The following is a 16,695-nucleotide window of genomic DNA, read 5'->3' on the forward strand; positions in this document are numbered from 1 at the left end:
CGGGGAACAGTGCAGCCAGGCCCTGAACCAGTGTGGCTGTGTGCCCACTTGCTGCGAACCTCTCCCGTCCCCGTCCCCTCTCCAGCCCCACAGAGAGTCCCAGCAGCCACAGGTCGTTTCTAGGGTCCGCTTGGTCTCGGGGCGGGTGCAGAACCTGGTCTGCCCAGACAGTGCCTTCCTCTGAACCCCAGCCTCTGCAGCGCCCCAGGCCCCTGGGCCCCACCTCCTTCCTGCTGGGGGTCTCTGGCCAGGAGCCTGGGGACCCTGAGTGCTGCCCCAGCAGGTGCCAGCTCCACTCAGGCCTGTGGGAGCACAGCTGGGACACAGAAGCGGCCAGCAGGACAGGTGGGGGCCGGCGGCCCAGCACTCCCTGCACCCCTCCACAGCCCAGCTGTGCCTGGCTCCCGGATTTCTGGGGCCCCCCCAGCCCCGAGACCCGGCCTGCATTGTTTCAAGGGCCGGGGACACAAGCGTGTGCTGCCCCCATCCAGCAGCGCTGCGGCCCCCAGGTACAGACAAGAGGCCAAGAACCGTGAGCAGATGCAGAGCCTGTTTATTGGGGGGTGGGGGTGGGGCTGTCTGGAAGTTGAGGCCGCAAGACACCCGTTCCAGTTGCCGTTGCGCTCGGGGACCTGGGGAGCACATGCTTGGATGTACCTCCAGCCCAGCAGGCCTCCTCTCAGGCCCTGCCCTCCGCTGTCCTGCTGTCCCCGTCCCAAGAGCCCTGCGTGCCCCGTGTCTGACCCACTGAACCCCGAGCCTCTGAGCTCTGCATGCAGTGCCCATCCCCCCGGACCAAGGCCACAGAGCTCACAGACCCCAGCCTCCTGCAGCCTCTGGCTGTGACTCTGGGGCTTCTGAGGGGCCTGTGTGTCCCCACGTCCCCAAGCTGTGAGGAGGTTGGGGTGAAAGAGCTCCAGGACAACGCCCTGGAGGAGCAGGGTCAGGGCTGCCTGGGGGCCGTGGCGTGCTGAGGGCATGGGCGGCCCGCTGTGCTGCAGGGGAGACGGGGTGGCCACACGGGTCAGTGCAGAGGAGGGAGCAGGGCACTTGGGGTGCAGGAAGTGGGGAGCAAGCCAAGGCTGAGGGGCCAGGAGGGCTGTGTGTGTGCACAGGTGTGTACATGTGTGTTCGAGAGATGTGTGTGTGCCACATGTGCACATGTGCACTGGTGTGCACCAGCTGGGTGTGTGCACGGGGGCATCTAGCCTGGGTGACTGCAGATGGGGCGGGGCCCGAGGCCCACATTCCATGCCCCCTCCGAGCCCCAGGTGGCCAGGGGCCATGGTCGCCCTGAGGCCCTGAGCCTGGCTCCTGAGGGGCCCTGCCGAGCCCCGTGAGCCCCAGCACAGCCTGTCTGCCTGGTCCCTGGACAGTGCCTCAGGCCGAGACCCGCACTCCTGGCCAGGCAGCAGGGTGGCTGGAAGACAGTTCCTGCAAGCCGTCGGAGCCGGAGGAGCAGAGCCAAACGCTGGGGTCCACTCACCTAGGAGCCGGGGGAGGGGCACCGTGCTGCGGATGGAAGAGGGGAGGTCAGGGGAACCCCCCACTGCCAAGCCCTGGCTGTCCCCAGAGCCGCCTCTCCTCCTGCCTGTCCGCCCCGGGGCCTCTCCTACAGGGCTGTGGCCTCTGGGCCCATAAGAGGTGCAGGACAAAGGGCCGCTCACCCTGCACAGTCAGGTCCTCCGTGTTGTCAGACCCGATGCCGCGTCTGGACAGGTGCTTGCTGTAGGCCTCCTGCCCTGGTGGACTCACGGAGAGAGAGGGAGGCCGGACTGCCGCCCGGGGGCCCCGCGGTTATAGACCACCCGCTTGGTGCCCAGCGCACCTCGCTGCCCTCCATTGCCCGCCTCCCCCAGCACAGGGCCCAGGCCGCTCTGTCGTGTCCTGAGACAAGGGCCTCCTCCCTGCTGGCCTCCCTCCCTGTACCGCGGGCACCCACCCTGCAGCTCAACCACCGCGAGGTCCAGGTTGTCATTCTGGAAGTCCATGATGGTAAAGTCACTGCCCACGGCCACAAAAGTCAGGGTGTTCTTGCCTTTGTCTACGTGGGGAAGGAGCCACGAGAGCCTCAGGCCCATTGGGATCCAGCACCAGCCGCCCCGTACCCCACACCTGTCCAGCCCAGGCAGCTCCAACCCCATCTCCCGACTCAGCCCAGCCCCAGCCCTGCAGAGCCAAGCCAGCAGCCAGGCTGTCTCTCTCTCTCTCTCTCTCTCTCTCTCTCTCTCTCTCTCTTTGGAAAGTGGGTTGCCCCCCAAGGGTGTTTTATTAAGCAAAGCCAGGAGGTGAGGCGGTCTTAAGGTGGGACAGAGCTGTAACCAGTCAAAAAGATTGCAAGTATAGTCACTTAGGTAACATTGATCCAATGGCAAATCACAGGATAGTGTGAGGTAGGACAAAACTATGGTCAACCAGTAAGATTACAAGTATAGTTGCTAGGGTAATATTGACAAAATGGGATCAAATGGGGAAACAAGTCACGTCCAAGCACACGTGGCAGGCAAGGACTTTCCCGGAAGGGGTGGGTTAAGGAGGTTTGGTCCCCACCCCAAGGTGATCAACGGCCTAAATACCAATTGCTGCTGTTCATCCCCAGGGGAAGTATATGGGTGGGTGGTCCTTCTTTTTCTTCAAGTCTGGCCATCAGTGATTTTTTTTTTTTTTGAGAAGTATTAAATATTCTTTACTTGGTATTATACATACACCTCACTAAAATCAAAAAGTAAAACTTCACAGGCTTTGACAGGACATTCCCCACCTCTGTGAGAAGTTGGACATTACTAAGCAAGTCCAGCCATATCTTTAGAAAGGGAAAACAGAGGGTGTTTAAGAGCTGGAATTACTGTCAAAAATTAAAAAAAAAAAAAAAAAATCACATCCATTCAACTACAAGCCAATTTTACTCGGATTAGGACCATCCAACAAAATACGCTGTCACTCACTCATGATCTGAGTTCTGGGTAGGAGATCTGTTGAGTTATGGTACACATCAAAAAGCCATGAGATAGCCCTGTGTGGTGGCGCATGCCTGTAATCCCAGCACTCAGGAGGCTGAGGCAGGAGGATTACCAAGAGTTTGAGACCAGCCTGGGCTACACAGTGAGTTTCAGGCCAGTCTGGACTACAGATCGAGACCCTGTCTCAAAAAAAAACAATAAAAAGATAAATAAATAAATAATAAAAATAGCCACGCAACATCTCTGCTTTGTAATAAATGAGACAGAGACTGTCACTCCTCAGGAGCTTTTTGGCGTTAAGCTGTTAGTCTACCCTTTCTCCCTTCCGCAGTACCAGCGACAGTCACGTTGTCCCAAGGATTCTCCAAACACATCGCCCATGTGTCCTCTCCCCAGCCATGCCATTGTTCTCACTGGCAGCTGTGCAAGAGAGCACCACAGGGCCGGGGATTTAGCTCAGTGCACAAGGCCTGCCTGGCAGGCACAATGTTCGATCCCCGGTACCACAAAAAAAAAAGAGAAATCCAAGAGAGCACCAGAGCCGGGCCCGTCCTCCATCCAGGCGTCCGTGGGGTCTGTCCTGTCCTGCACCTCCTTGCCTTTCCAGGTGGCACCAGGCACAGCTCTACACAGAACCTCCCTGTCTTCCTCAGCCTTGCCCATTCCCAGTCGCCCTTTGGTTCCAGACAGCTCAGAAGCCAGACATCCCGCGCTCTAGCCCTGCCTTGCCTCTGTGTGTCTCTCTCCATCTCTCTGTCTCTGTCTCTGTCTCTGTCTCTGTCTCTGTCTCTGTGTCCTTGCCGCTGGTGACAGCAGGGGCCTGGGAGAGGAAGAGGGAGCAGGCCCGAGCTGCTCCCCAGGCCCAGCCCAGTGTCCACACCTTGCCCAGTGGCCTCTGCAGCCTGGGCCCCCTCCCACCCAGCATATGAGGCCTGGCACCCTCTGTCCCCTCTGCCCCACCCGCTCCAGCTGCCCCACAAGCCTTCCCGAGACCGCTGTCTGGAGGGAAAGCCCATCCAGGCCCCAGGCTGGGTGAGGAGGGTGGAGCCCCGCTACTCCCGCTGGCCTCACCCCAACCCTGGCTGTTTTGTGGACAGGAAAAGGTGTCCCCACAGTTTACAGGCAACCCTGGGAACCTGAGAACCTGTTTGCAGCCTCTGCTGTAGATGTTGAATTGCAGAGAGTGTGGCTGCCAGGTCTTGGGGTCGCCTCTTCACTGTGTCCCCCACCCCGCCTTCTACTGTGGCTTCCAGAGACCCCCCCATCCCATCTGCACCAACACCCAGCCGCACCCAGCCCGGCTCCCACCTGGGAAGGGAGGGGTCCCTCTACTCACACTCGAAAGTGTAGAGGCCAGGGGTATCGGTCTTCTCCCCAATGAAGAATTCCTCCACGCACTTCCCGTGCTCATTCCTAACAAGAAGCCAGCTTTTCCGGACATGTCTGCAGAACCTTCACCCTAGTAGAGCTATAGGTGCTGCCCGCCGCCACCAGGAGAGCAGCCAGGGCTGAGCAGCCACCAGGCCCCCAGCTGAGCGGGGAGCAGGGGGTTCCCTGGAAAGGTTGGGTTGTGGCCAGCGCCAGGCCGGGCCCTCACCTGTGGAAGTAGGTGACGTTCATGTTTCCGTTCCCTAGATTTCTGATGCTGGTCATGAAGCACCGGTAGGCCCCGCCTTCCTCAATCACGGACCGGTCAGTGGCGCCCAGCTTAAGGGTCTGCCAGGGCCCCTCCACCTGCAACGCACATGTCACCTGAGCGCTGCTCCCCCAGAGATCTGCTCAGAGCGGGAAGGGCAGGTGCACCCCACAAGCATATGGGGTTTATACCCCGAGTTCCCCTTGTGCTGGGTGGGACTTTAGGGCTGCTGGCTCTGCCCTCACCCAGCCAGGTTGCCCAACTACATGTCTGCTGGCCAGGGGCAAGGCCCACATCAGCCCCTACCAGTGAAGAGTGTCCTCACCCATGTGGGGACCTCGGGGTCAGCAGGCAGGGGACGCCTGGCGAAGACCCCTGGCCAACAGGCCTTGTCCTGTTTGGACTCCAGGTAGTGGTGCCCAGGCAGCTGGGGTACACAGGGCACTGAGGAGACAGGCCCTGGAGAAGCTTCAGGGAGCAGGGAATGCCCTCCTGGCTCCCCCGAGGCCAGGCACGCACCTCCTCAGGCCGGAAGCCCGGCTGCACGGGCACCTCCTCGGGGTCCTGCAGGGCACAGGCCAGGCCCAGCCCAAGGCTCAGCAGCAGCAGCTTCATCCTGACGCACTGTTGTGGGCAGTAGGTCTCCGCGGCTGGGTGGGTCCCAGTACTGCTGCATATATACCCTCAGATCCCAGTGGGCCCCCCCAACCCGGACCCGCGTGTTTGGATAACCAGGACAGCGGGCGGGACGCTGGCACCCCCGGGGCGACAGGTGCTGCTACTGAAAAGGTCAGGCTGGGGCTGGGCTGCTTTTGGATGAGGCAGCTTTGTGGCTGGTCCTGGAGCACCCCACGCCCCTGCTTGGTTGGACAGCAGTACCGTGAGGGTCTGAGGCAGGGTCACACGCATTCACTGGCCCTCCAGCAGCCTGTGCTCCCAAGCTTAGGAGCCAGGGGCCGGAGGTCCCTACTTCTGCCCAGGGGGCCTGGGCTCCCAGCCTCCGGCCCCACAGCCTGCAGTCACTGAGGGGTCTGCAGTAAATATCGCCCCCTCAGTGAGCTGAGCGCCTGGTTTACCCTCAGACACAGCACCAGACATGGAACAGAGAGGTGGCTTTGCCCTCCATGGAGGGCAGCTGAGACCCTGTGGCCAAGGCCACCTGCAACACCAGGAGCCCCGGGCTCTGAGACCCTGAGAGGGCCCAGGAGATGCCAGCACCACATATGGAGGTGCTGAGCCTCGGGAGAGGGTGCTGTAGGAGCCAGCCCCTCCCACATGACCATGCAAGTCGCACAGACCCAGGTATCCTGGGGCCTGTCAGGGAGCCAAGCTATTCAACCTCCGAGACTAAAAGGATTGGGGCTCCCAGGGGACAGAGAAGCAAGCACAGGTGCAGGCTAGGCGGGGGCCTGGGCTGCCCACGGTCGCCAGGTTATGCAACTGTTCTCCCGCTTGGGGGACGGAAAGGCCAGGGACAGCCCCAGGCTCAAGTGGAAGATCTAGCAGTGCCCGGACACCCCGGAGTTCTGCTGGGCATGGGCCCCTGGCTTTCAGCTTCCTGTCCCTCAGGACGTGGGGGCGGGGGAGGTGCAGCAGCAGCTTCCCAGGTCATGTGGGGATGTAGTAAACCTTACTGGTCTCTTTTTGTACCCCGGAGAGAAACAGCGGTGGGTATGGGAAAAATAAAGACAAGAGACAAGAGCTGGGATCGGGTGGAGTTCCCTCTTGCCTGATGAGCAGGAGCACTGACTTCAACAGTAGGGGCATTTATTTTATACACTTGCAAAGTTAGATCATGGAGGGTAATGTTGCCTAGCGACTAATGACTGTAATTGTCCGGCAGGACGCCTCTTTCAATACTGAGGCTTGACCAATAACCAGCTTGATTGCTTGACCAATAACCAGCTCCAGCAGCTCCCAGCATGGGGGTGGGTGTGCGTGGGTACATGCACCTGTGTGCTGGGTGCGCTGGGTGAGTTATCATGCGTGTTGTGTGCACATGCTTGTGTACTTGTACAGACACTTTCAGTGTTTGTGTGCACACCTGTGTGCACCTGTTTGCCTGGGTACACAGGATTCCTGGGACATTGTGGATGTGCCCACGGTCACGCTGGAAGGCCAAACCCTCATTCTCAGAGACGGCTTTGGTGATGATCACCAGAGGAAGTGTACACGGGGTGGGCAGAGGGCTGCTGGTGCAGCCCAGGGACAGCAGGAGGAAGTCTGGGGACGGCCCTGAGCTGTAACGAAGTGTCACAGAGGAGCTTCTGAGAGTGCCGGCTCGTCGCAGGTCTGAGCGCCTCTGTCACATGCAGGGCACACCCTGGGCACCGGGGCCATGGCACTAAGACTTAGCTACCTGGAGGTCTCACCATAGCCACACCCAACTTGGTGTGCCTGGCAGTGCCTCTGGGACAGGGTAAGGTGGCTTGCTGGGCCTGGGCCTGGGCCTGGGCCTGGGGCTGGGGTAGCAAGCACAGCTCAGCAGTGCCGAGCGGTGCAGGGCTGGGGGCCTTGGTGACGATGGGCGTGCTCCGTCAGATGGACGGGGCGGCCAGGCCAGGTCCCAGGAGCCCTGCACTGAGGTCAAATGTAGCTGTCACCTGCCAGTGATGGGGGCTGACAGAACAAGGTCCCTGGCCACAAGGACCATGACCTCTGTGGGCTGTGTCTGACTGGAGGAGGTCAGAGAGGGCCCCGGCGCCTGTGCCTGGCTCGGAAAAAGGGCACAGCCCAGTCCAAGATGTCCCACACGTGGTCACCCGGCCTCTGCCCAGGCTTCTCCTGCCCGCCACTCCGCTGGGGCCGGGAGGTCAGCCTTGCAGGCACGAGGACCGCAGTCACCAGGTTCTCTTTCTTCCACCGCATCTTATTACTTTCTCACGGCTGAGACAGGACACCTGACAGCCACGACTGTAAGGAAGGAAAGTTTACTTGCCTCACAGTTTGTAGAGGTTCAGTCCATGGTTGGCTGGCTCCCAGGCAGGGTGGCCTGGCAGAGGGGCCTGGTGAAGGACAAGGTGCTCACAAGGTGATGGCAAAGAGACATCAAGGAGAAAGGAGGGAGAGAGAGAGAGAGAGGGAGAGAGAGAGAGAGAGAGAGAGAGAGAGAGAGAGAGAGAGAGAGAGAGACCCTTCTGGGCCACGCCTGAGCCACCCAGCTCCTCTAACTAGGCTGCACCTCCCAACACCACCCCAGCTGCAAACCCCTCCCCGGGTGATGTCACACACCTATGACCCAATCGCCTCCCCGAAGCCCCACAGATGAGTGCGTGAGCTTTGAGGGACATCCGGATACAAATCACAGCACCGCCAGAGCCCCACAGGAGGGCCCAGCCCTGGTGGTCCCAGGTCACCTCTTCCTGCTGCCCTGCTGTCCCCACCACAACTGATCATTCCAGGGTGGAAGGAGGGCGAGGAGGAGGGTGAAGGCTGCCGGGGACACTCACGGGCCCCAGGTGCACTAAAGCCAGACTGGTAGGGAGGGGCCAGAGGGCCCAACGGAGGGAGGCCAGACCCCAAGCAGCAGGGCAGAGAAAATACCCCAGGGAGCAAGCGGCCACACAAGTCTCCAGGTGTGGCTGGACATGAGTGCAGCACATCGAGGTTGGATCGTAAGCATGGTAGTCCCACAGAAGAGGTGGGTCTCCCTGAATCCGCAGCACCCTGCAGGTACCTGTAAGATGCACACAGTGGGACAGGTTCACTCCTGATTGAAATGCGGGCCGGTTTTTCCCGGGGCTCTTCTGTGTTATAAGAGGACTTGGGCTCCCCCAAGTGGCCATTTTGGGACACACAGGGTTGTGGCTGCGTAAGGTGTCCGAAGCCCAGGCTAACTTAGGCACAGCGGTCTGCGTTCGCGCTAAATGCTTCTGGATCCCAGGGGAAAGACCCAGGACAACTGTGCACGGGCTCATCCCCCATCATGCTGTGTGTGTGTGGAGGGTCCTGCCATGTCCCTCCCCTGTGGGCTTCTAATGAGCCACTGGATTCCCAAGAGCACTAGAAAACTCCTGTTTTACTCTGCAGTCAGAGGAACTGTGAAATGTGACTCCTCCAGTAGCTGTGCGGCGGCATCTCACCGTGTCTCTGGTTTGTATTCCTCTAATGACTTCAGCATCTGAGGTCCCTCCCTGTGGCTGTCCTCAGCCTCACTCGCTGAAGCACCTGCGCAAAGAGCTTGAAGACTCTCAGAGGCGTGCGGAGCGCAGACCCCCGCTGTCCCCTTCCTCCGGGTCCCCAGGGTGGCCCCCCATGGGCACAGACCATGACAGGCATGGCCCTGGCGGGTTACGTGGGTCGGCCGGAAGTGCGCTCTCTCCTGTTCTGAGGCCTCGCGCGGGCTTCTACATTATGCGCTGTTCTGGCGTCTCCGGTGACCGGGTCAATCTGTCTTTCAGGTGGCTTCCCTCACCATGCAAGCATCTCAGGGGCACAGATTCCCTGTGGCCAGGCTTTTTGCTTTCGTATCACTGTCCACCTTTGAAGGACCTCGGTGTTGCTGGCAGGTTCAGCTGCTCCCACCAGCGCTGCTGACGGCGCCTGTGCCGGTTTTTGTGTAACGTGGGCCTTGCTGCTCTGGGGCACACACCTGGAGCGGTGGCCGGGAGGCGTGGCAGCCCCCAGCTCTGCAAAGGCCGGTCACACTCTCCCCAGGGTGGCCAGAAAGTTTACGGACCCAGGCACGGGCGAGTCCCTGTGCCTCCGCCTCCGCTCCGACAAGCGGGTTGTCGCCCTCTTCACTTCAGTCACCAGGTGGGTGGGTGGTGACTCCCGGTTGTGCCTTCCGTTTGCCAGTGGCCAACAGTGTGGAGCACTTCTGCCTGTGCTCATTTGCCGCTTGTGTACCTGGGAAGCGCCTCTTCCTACTGTCTGCTCTCTTCTTTCTAGCTGTGCTGTTTGTCTCTTGTTGAGCGTGGGGGTTCTGTTCTTTATTTTCCCTATAATTATTAGTGCATATTAGGTGCACCACTCGTGGTTTTGCTGTACATTTCCACATACACACGCTGCCCGCTGCTCACACCTCCCTCTGCCCCCCCTCCCCCTCCTCAACAGTTCCTCCTCTTCTTCAGGCCACGGGTCCTCCTGTGTCCGGCTTACTCTACTGAGCACGATGTCCTCCAGCTGCAGAGGCCTCCTCCCTCTTGGCCAAGCCCTGCCATGGACCTGTGCGTGTCTCCTTTGCCCATTCACCCTCTGCTGGGCGCCTGGCTGGCTCCACGCCTTGGCTCACGTGAAGACCGCTGTAGTGAAGCTGGACCGGCACGGCCCCTGCTGCACACTGACTTCATCTCTTGAGCCAACCGCCAGGAGCAGCAGAGCTGGGCCATCTGGCAGTTTTGTTGTTAGGTCTTAGAGGAATGTCCATCCCATCATCGACAGAGGCTCTGCTAACTGATAGTCCCACCAATGGCGCATGCATTCTTTTTCTCCCCATCTCACCAGAATTTGTCCCTTTCAGTTTTGCTTTGTTTTGTTTTGTTCAAACAGCCACTCGGATGGGAGTAGGTGGACTTCTCAGTGCAGAGAACCGACTTGTAGTTCCTTAGTGGCTAAAGCTATTGAGCAACATTTCGTATATGTCCTGGCCTTTCGTACGTTTTTGAGACGTGTCTGTCTGGATCACCTGCCATTCGGGTTGGATCTCTTGTGTCTGGGGTGTGAGTTTGGCGGGTTCTTTGTGTCCCCCGGTTCCTCTGCAGATGACCGGCTGGCAGACATTACCCCCGCTCCTATGGAGGGTTCCCCACTCCCCACTCTGCTGCTACCTTTCTGTGCGGGGCAGAAGCACTTTGATTTGCTGTGATCCCATTTGTGGACTCCTTCGTTTCCTGGCCTCTTAAGAGTCCCATCAGGAAATCGTTGCCTGAGCCAATACCTGGAAGTGTTCCCTGGGTCTTCTTCTAGTGATTTCAAACCTCTGGGTCTTACATTAGGGTCTTGATCCATTTCAAGGTGACTTTTCCAGACTGAGCAGCAGGGTCTAGTTTCAATCCTGTGCACACAAGTGCAGGGCTTCTCTGGCACCATTCAGTGAAGAGCCGTCTTTTCTCTTGTGTGCGTTCTTGGCACTTTGTCGAGAGAGTTGCTTGGGTGTGGGTGCACAGGTGTATTTACGGGTCTTCTACTGTGGGGAGACTCTGGCCAAAGGACTGCACTGAGTGGAAAAGAAGGGGTTTTCTGGACTACAGTTCAGGCCTCCCAGGATGTGTGGTCAGAGTGTAGAGCAGATCGGCAGAACGGCCGTCAGCAGAATTAAAAGGGTTGCTCTCAGAGGTGTTTGCTTTGGCCATTGTCCCCTCTGGCCCGATAGGATTGCTTAAACTAGGTTGGCATGCATCACGTAACAAATCGTCCCCTCCCGGCCCTGTCCCCTGACCAAAGCTCCTGTACAGTTTGTTGCAGAGGCTTTTCTTCTATGTCTTTGTTCTCATGTCCTTGAGTTACAAATAAACAATCCCGGAGGTCTCCGCTCACTGCTGCTTCCCTAGAGCTCTCTCATGCTGCAGCACCAGCGCCTCTGGATCCCCTCAGGCACTGAGCTGAAGTCTGAGGAATGTTTCTGTGCTCTGCAACACGCCATTCCGTTGGCCTCTTTGTCTGTTTTTATGCTGTTTCGTTGCTATGGCTCTGAAGGATGTCTTGAAGTCACGCATTGTGACACCTGCAGCCTTGCTCGTTTTGCTTAGAATTGCTTTGGCTATTTGAGGCCTATTGTGTTTTTAAATGAATGTCAGGGCTGTTTCTTCCAGTCATGTGAAGTATGTCACTGGGGCGTTGATGGTTGCAACCTGCAGACTGCTTTTAGTAGTAAGGACATTTTAACAATATTAGTTTTCATGACCCATGAACATGGGAGGTATTTCTGTTACTGGCCTTTCAGTCCTGAAGAGATTCTATCCAAGCTGTAGGGGTCATGAACAAAGAGTCTTGCTACACAGGTAGAAGAGGTAGCGCGAATTTACACTGGGTGGCGTGGGCAGAAGTGGCCCCCCAGAGGGAGAGGGGCACGTGAGCAGGCAAGGGCAGGCTCCGCTGTGTATGCAGCCCTCTGTCTCTCCCCTCCCCAGCAAGGCATGGGGCGGCTTTCCTCTCAGAAACTCACTTGGCCTGACGTCCTGTGACAGGCCTCCTGGCTTCACGCCAGATGTAAATGAAAAGCGGCACTTCTCTGGTTGGCCCCGTGCACAGGGTTCCGAATGGCACTATTATCCCGGATTCTGTGATCTGCACACATGCCCTGGGTCTCCCTGGAGACAGGTTATACCCACTTGCTCACCTGATTTTCCCCCAGCCCTAATCTCCTACCTCATTTCTACCTTGTAGGGTCTTGTTGAAATTCTTTTTCCAGTGCTTCATCATTGTTATTGTAAGGGTCTTCCAGCCCCTTAGTTAAATTTATTCCATTCCTAGGTATTGTCTTGGAAGGGGGCGATTGTGAATGCGATTGCTTGCTTGATTTCTTTCTCAGCAAGTTCATTCTGGTGCAGTGAAAAGCTACTGAGTTTTGTATGTTGATTTTCTGTCCTGCTAGTTTGCTGAATTTATCAGTTCTTAGAGTCTGGAATTTTCTAAGCATAGAACTCCATCATCTGCAAACAGGAATACATTGTCTTTTTTCTTTCTTTTTTGTGTCCCTTTTATTTCTTTCTCTTGTCTCATTGCTTTGGCTAAAGTTCTAAATACTGAATAAGAAAAGTGAGGGAGGACACGCTTGTTTTCTCCTGATCTCAGAGGAAATGCTTTCTACTTTCCCCCATTCAGTACGACACTGGCTGTCGAGTTTCTACATAGAGCTTTTACGTTGAGACAGGAGCTTTCTACACCTACCTTCTTTAGGGCTTTTATAGGGAAGCAATGTTGAATTTCATCAAAGGCTTTTTCTGTATCAGTTGAGATGATCGTGTACTTTTTGGTTCCATTCATAGGCTACATTGATTTTTTTAAATCTGTACTATGAATTTTATCAAAATGCTTTATTATTCCGATTCAAATGGGTTGACCAATCTGAATAATCATTAGAATGCTCATTGCTTCCCATTTGCGGCCATAATTCTCAAATTTGGGTAAATCCACCCTAAATTCCTTGCATCACAGCACCCAAGACCCTGGATAACCATTCCAGGAAACAGAAGGATGGTCTAACAAATGTGAGATTCTTTCGCTGCTCACAAAGAAGGGTTTCACTCTTTTTATGTAAAGATCTCCTACAATGGTCCTCTGTTGATTTTAGAGAACAGGTGTCTACTACAGTCCGATCATCCCACAGAATAGCTGTGAAGGGAGAAGAAAGAAGACCCACATGTCTTACTGGAACTATTATTTTTGTTTGAGGTTCCTTTCAGATCCTGAATTTCTACTAACTCTACAATGACCAACCCCCGGATCAGGCACCTCACGCCTGAGGCTTACTTTCTGCCAGGAAAGTTCAGTTCCCTTAGGGATGTCCCCCTGAGGCCTCAACCTTCAGCTTCTCATGATACAAATCACCTAGAAAGAGAAATCAAACATTTAGTATCCGTTCTGGGTTGGAGGCAAAGTTATTTATATTTTCATAAAACATTGAACAGCACAATGTGACACACCAAAAGTCAGATGGACTGCCTAAGATATTTTGCTTCTTTTGATATAGGAGAAATATAACTCTGAACTTGCTAGAGTCTGTGGTCCCACAACATTGAGGAATGAGGTCACGAACCAAAGGAAGAGGTTAGGGGAGTTTTACTTGGAATAAGGAGAGAATAGCTCCTGGATTTCTCTCAAGTGGGTTGACACGGAGGCCCTTTCTCAGGGCCAGCAAGGTCACAATGTGGGTACAGTGCAGGTCAGATACAGTCACCCATAAGATGAGAAGCATAAACGCTTAGCTAATGTTGACCCAGTAGGCAAGCGGGTCACATAGCAGGGGTGTGTGGAAGAACAAAGCATTTGGGAAGGATGAGTCTGGGTGCTCTGTCACTGGTGGGTGAAGCCTGTCTGGACTTCCTGGACCCAGTGGTACTAGTGACAGTATGATCCCAAGTTACTGTCACCCCTCAGGGAGGCGCGTAGGCCTGGCACCTCATCTTTATCTTGAGACCTGGCTTTCAGATGTGACTTTTCTAGCCACAATTCTGATGTCTTTATTTTTCCTGCTGATTTCCTTGAGAGCCCACCCCGTCTCTGACTGTATAGTAATTTCCATTTGACTCAGCTGCCTATAACACTTTTTCTTAGAGGAATTATCTATAGAGGAATTTTCTCACTTTCTCTCCATACCTGTACATCCAAAGTCAAGTCCGAGCGCAAGTTGTACGACAGAGCCCATCCATCTTCTGAGCTGAAGAGCACTTTTCCTCCCCCTTAGCCACAAGGAAAACAAGGTGCTTTCTGCTCTGTGCGCTGCACAGAGGATGAGGAAATCTGCAGCTCCACATCGCAGGGGAGTGCACGGGGCTCTCGCTGGACTAAAAGCTGAGTTGCTCTCTTTAGCCACTCTTCAACCAAGTGCAAACGCACTGCCACGGCGGGCTGCTTCACAGCCGGCCCTTCTAAGTGAAACACAATTAAATGTCTGAAGACTTCAGAAAGGGGGATCAAAAACAACTTCCTTCTCCAGGAGAAAATAAATTCCTCTTCCATCCAAAAATGCGTACCTGTGCAGAAACTGCGAACTTTGACTCACTCATGAAACAAGCCTCAGGATCTCATCTTTCTGGTTCTTTATGATATCAAAGGTTAGTTGCAAAAGTGGACCTTTCTTCCTGTGCAGGAAGCTGGTCAGATGAGCCAGGACTGCGGGATACACGCCGTGTCTGAACGTCTCTTTCACTCCAACTAGAACCACTGCACCTCACACGGCAGCAGCGAAACTGGGAGACTTTTTCAAGAAACCCCGCAGTCGTCTGTACTCGCTGCCTGTGGACGCCTCTTGTTTGGAGAGAGCAAAAGAATTCACAAACATCACAACTTCAGCACCTGTTTAAGGCTAAGCACCTGCCTTCAGCTTGCAAAATAATTTCTTTCTAATTAAGCAAACTGCAGAAGAAGACACCCAGCAGCCGCTTTTTCTTCCAGGAAAAGTCATGGTGTTATGGTTCATACATTGTGTCAACTTGGGGAGTCTAGAGGTTTGGCTAAGCAACTCAGCAGTTCTGCATCTTGGGGTGAAAAGGACACGCCCTTCCTGCTCTAGGATGTTGTTCATTCTGTCAGTGTGAAAAGTTTAAAGGTGAACTATGTGACTCAGCAGGGAGCCAGGGTGCTTACCTGTATTCATCCTGAGCCTGTGCAAGAAGAGGGCATGGAAATTGTGTGAGTGCTACATGCCCCCGGGCGGGGGTAGCCTGCTCACAATATAAGCGAGAGAAAGAGGCTTGCTCCTCTCTGTGCTGGTTGCTTTGCTGGTTTCTGCCGCCATGAACGTTTGCCCTCTGCCATGTGCCTCTGCCTTGGAGCCAGCTGAGTATGGACTGAAACCTCCACCAACTGTGAGCTACATAAAACTTTCCTTCCTTAATATTGGGCGTTAGGTATTTTGTCTCAGTTTGTCTCAGCGACGAGAGAAAAGTAACCAAGACACACGGCATAGCTGCATCCTATGGGCTTCTCTGACTTTTTCATCCCAAACCAGGGAGGTGATGCGTGAAAGGACAGGGGAAGTGGGCGGGAGAAAGGCCCACCCGCCCTAGAAGGTCACCCAAAAATACCTGCCAAGTCCTAGGGTCGGGTGAATAGCAAAGCCCTGAAAGATCAGGAAACTCCTTCTGGAGTGAGAAGGGTCCCCGAATGGCCCAGAAGCACCGGCCTCCCAGGGCTGGCCTGTACCCCTCACTCCTGTCTTTGCTCCTGGCTGCGCTGATCACAGACGCTGCTCACGTCACAGCCCAGTTCCTCGTGTGACGAGCTGCTCAGTGAGCTGTCGCTGGATGAGGAGTTGTACGGTGTGAACGTGACAGTGTTCAGAGTGAAGAAACAGCCAAAGGAAACTCCAGCGCTTTTGTTTGCATAACTCTTGCGTGCAGTGCTGCAGTATACGACAGAGCATAAACTACAGCACTGTACCGTGCAGTGCCAGCTGCAAAAATCACAGCACCGTCTCAGCAAGGAGCACTGTACAAAAACAGGCAATGTATACACAACTGTACAAACAAAGGGTGGGTCGTAAGTCTGAGCGATGGGTCATAAGTCCGAACAGTGTGTCTCGGGGTAAATCCAAACAGTGGAACAGTCATTAAACTGCTAGGTCGTCAAGCCAGGCTTATGTGCATTGATTTGCATATCTTGAACCATTTTTGCAAATCTGCAGGGCAGCCAGCTGAAGCAGGTGTGTGGTTTCTTCAATGTGCTGTGGAATTCTATCCATGAGTACGCACTGAGGACCCTCGCATCTATGTTCATCAAGGATAATGGACTATGACTGATACATATATATTTTTTTTTCCTTGTCCTGTTTAGCAGCAGAGTCACACTAGCTGTGCAGACTACATTTGAGAGGGTTGCTTCCTTTCTATTTTGGAACAGTTTAAGGAGCGTTGGTGTCCTTTAAGAGCAGAGTAAAACTCAGTGGCAAGTCTGTCCGGTCCGGGGCTTTTCTCAGCTGAGAGACTATCTCTGCTTCAATATCATGCTTGTTACTGACCTGTCTAAAGTTCTTGTCACTTCCTGGTTCAACTCAGATAGGTCGTATGTATCCAGAAATTTGTCCATTTCCTCTATATTTTCCAATTTCTTGATATATCATTTTTCAAAATATTCCCAATGACCCTATGAATTTTGGCAGTACCTATTGTAATGACTCTTTTCATTTCTCATTTTATTTCTTTGAGTCTTCTCTCTCTTTTGGTTAGCCTAGCTACTAGTTTATCAGATCTGTCTGTTCAAAGAAATAACTCTCTATTTCATTGATTCTTTGTATTGTTTGTTTAGTCTCAATTCCATTTATTTCTGTTCTGATTTTTATTTGTTTGTTTGTTTATTTTGAGACAGATTTTACTATATAACTCAGGCTGGCCTCGAACTCACAGTAATCCTCCTGCTTTAGTCTCCCAAGAGCTGGGATTGCACGTGTGTGCCACCATGCCCGGCTTCTGCCCTGATCTTTATTGTTTCTTTCCTTTT

At 54.7% G+C, this 16,695-nt stretch overlaps 1 protein-coding gene and 1 long non-coding RNA gene across 3 annotated transcripts; both read right to left on the reverse strand.

The window, feature by feature from the left end:
• Positions 1-536: 536 nt before the first annotated feature.
• On the reverse strand, positions 537-5,262 carry LOC102021788 (major urinary protein-like). The gene is made up of 7 exons (XM_005408549.1): positions 5,116-5,262; positions 4,558-4,694; positions 4,297-4,373; positions 1,943-2,044; positions 1,668-1,775; positions 1,487-1,512; positions 537-632 (listed from the first exon to the last, which is right to left on the reverse strand). Exons 1-6 carry the CDS (start codon positions 5,209-5,211, stop codon positions 1,487-1,489), a joined length of 546 nt encoding a protein of 181 aa, XP_005408606.1. The 5' UTR covers positions 5,212-5,262; the 3' UTR covers positions 537-632.
• Positions 5,263-7,717: 2,455 nt separating this feature from the next.
• LOC102022525 lies at positions 7,718-14,999 on the reverse strand. 2 transcript variants are annotated; one of them, XR_264480.2, is made up of 4 exons: positions 14,845-14,999; positions 14,232-14,505; positions 13,009-13,086; positions 7,718-8,272 (listed from the first exon to the last, which is right to left on the reverse strand). It is a non-coding gene; the product is annotated as an uncharacterized LOC102022525 (long non-coding RNA). The 2 variants fall into 2 exon arrangements; XR_001231759.1 differs by having other exon boundaries at positions 13,855-14,505.
• Positions 15,000-16,695: the final 1,696 nt, after the last annotated feature.

This window comes from Chinchilla lanigera, unplaced genomic scaffold (genome assembly GCF_000276665.1).
Source record: "Chinchilla lanigera isolate Chin_1 unplaced genomic scaffold, ChiLan1.0 scaffold00112, whole genome shotgun sequence".
In the NCBI taxonomy this organism is placed as follows: Eukaryota; Metazoa; Chordata; class Mammalia; order Rodentia; family Chinchillidae; genus Chinchilla; species Chinchilla lanigera.

Bases quoted from the DNA above. Each gene is read 5' to 3' on its own strand.
- LOC102021788 (XM_005408549.1), bottom strand. From the start codon at position 5,211: ATGAAGCTGCTGCTGCTGAGCCTTGGGCTGGGCCTGGCCTGTGCCCTG. The intron at 4,695-5,115 runs GTGCGTGCCTGG...TGTGCGTTGCAG, and splicing joins CGGGCTTCCGGCCTGAGGAG to GTGGAGGGGCCCTGGCAGAC. The intron at 1,513-1,667 runs GTGAGCGGCCCT...TTCCATCCGCAG, and splicing joins GGAGGACCTGACTGTGCAGG to CACGGTGCCCCTCCCCCGGC.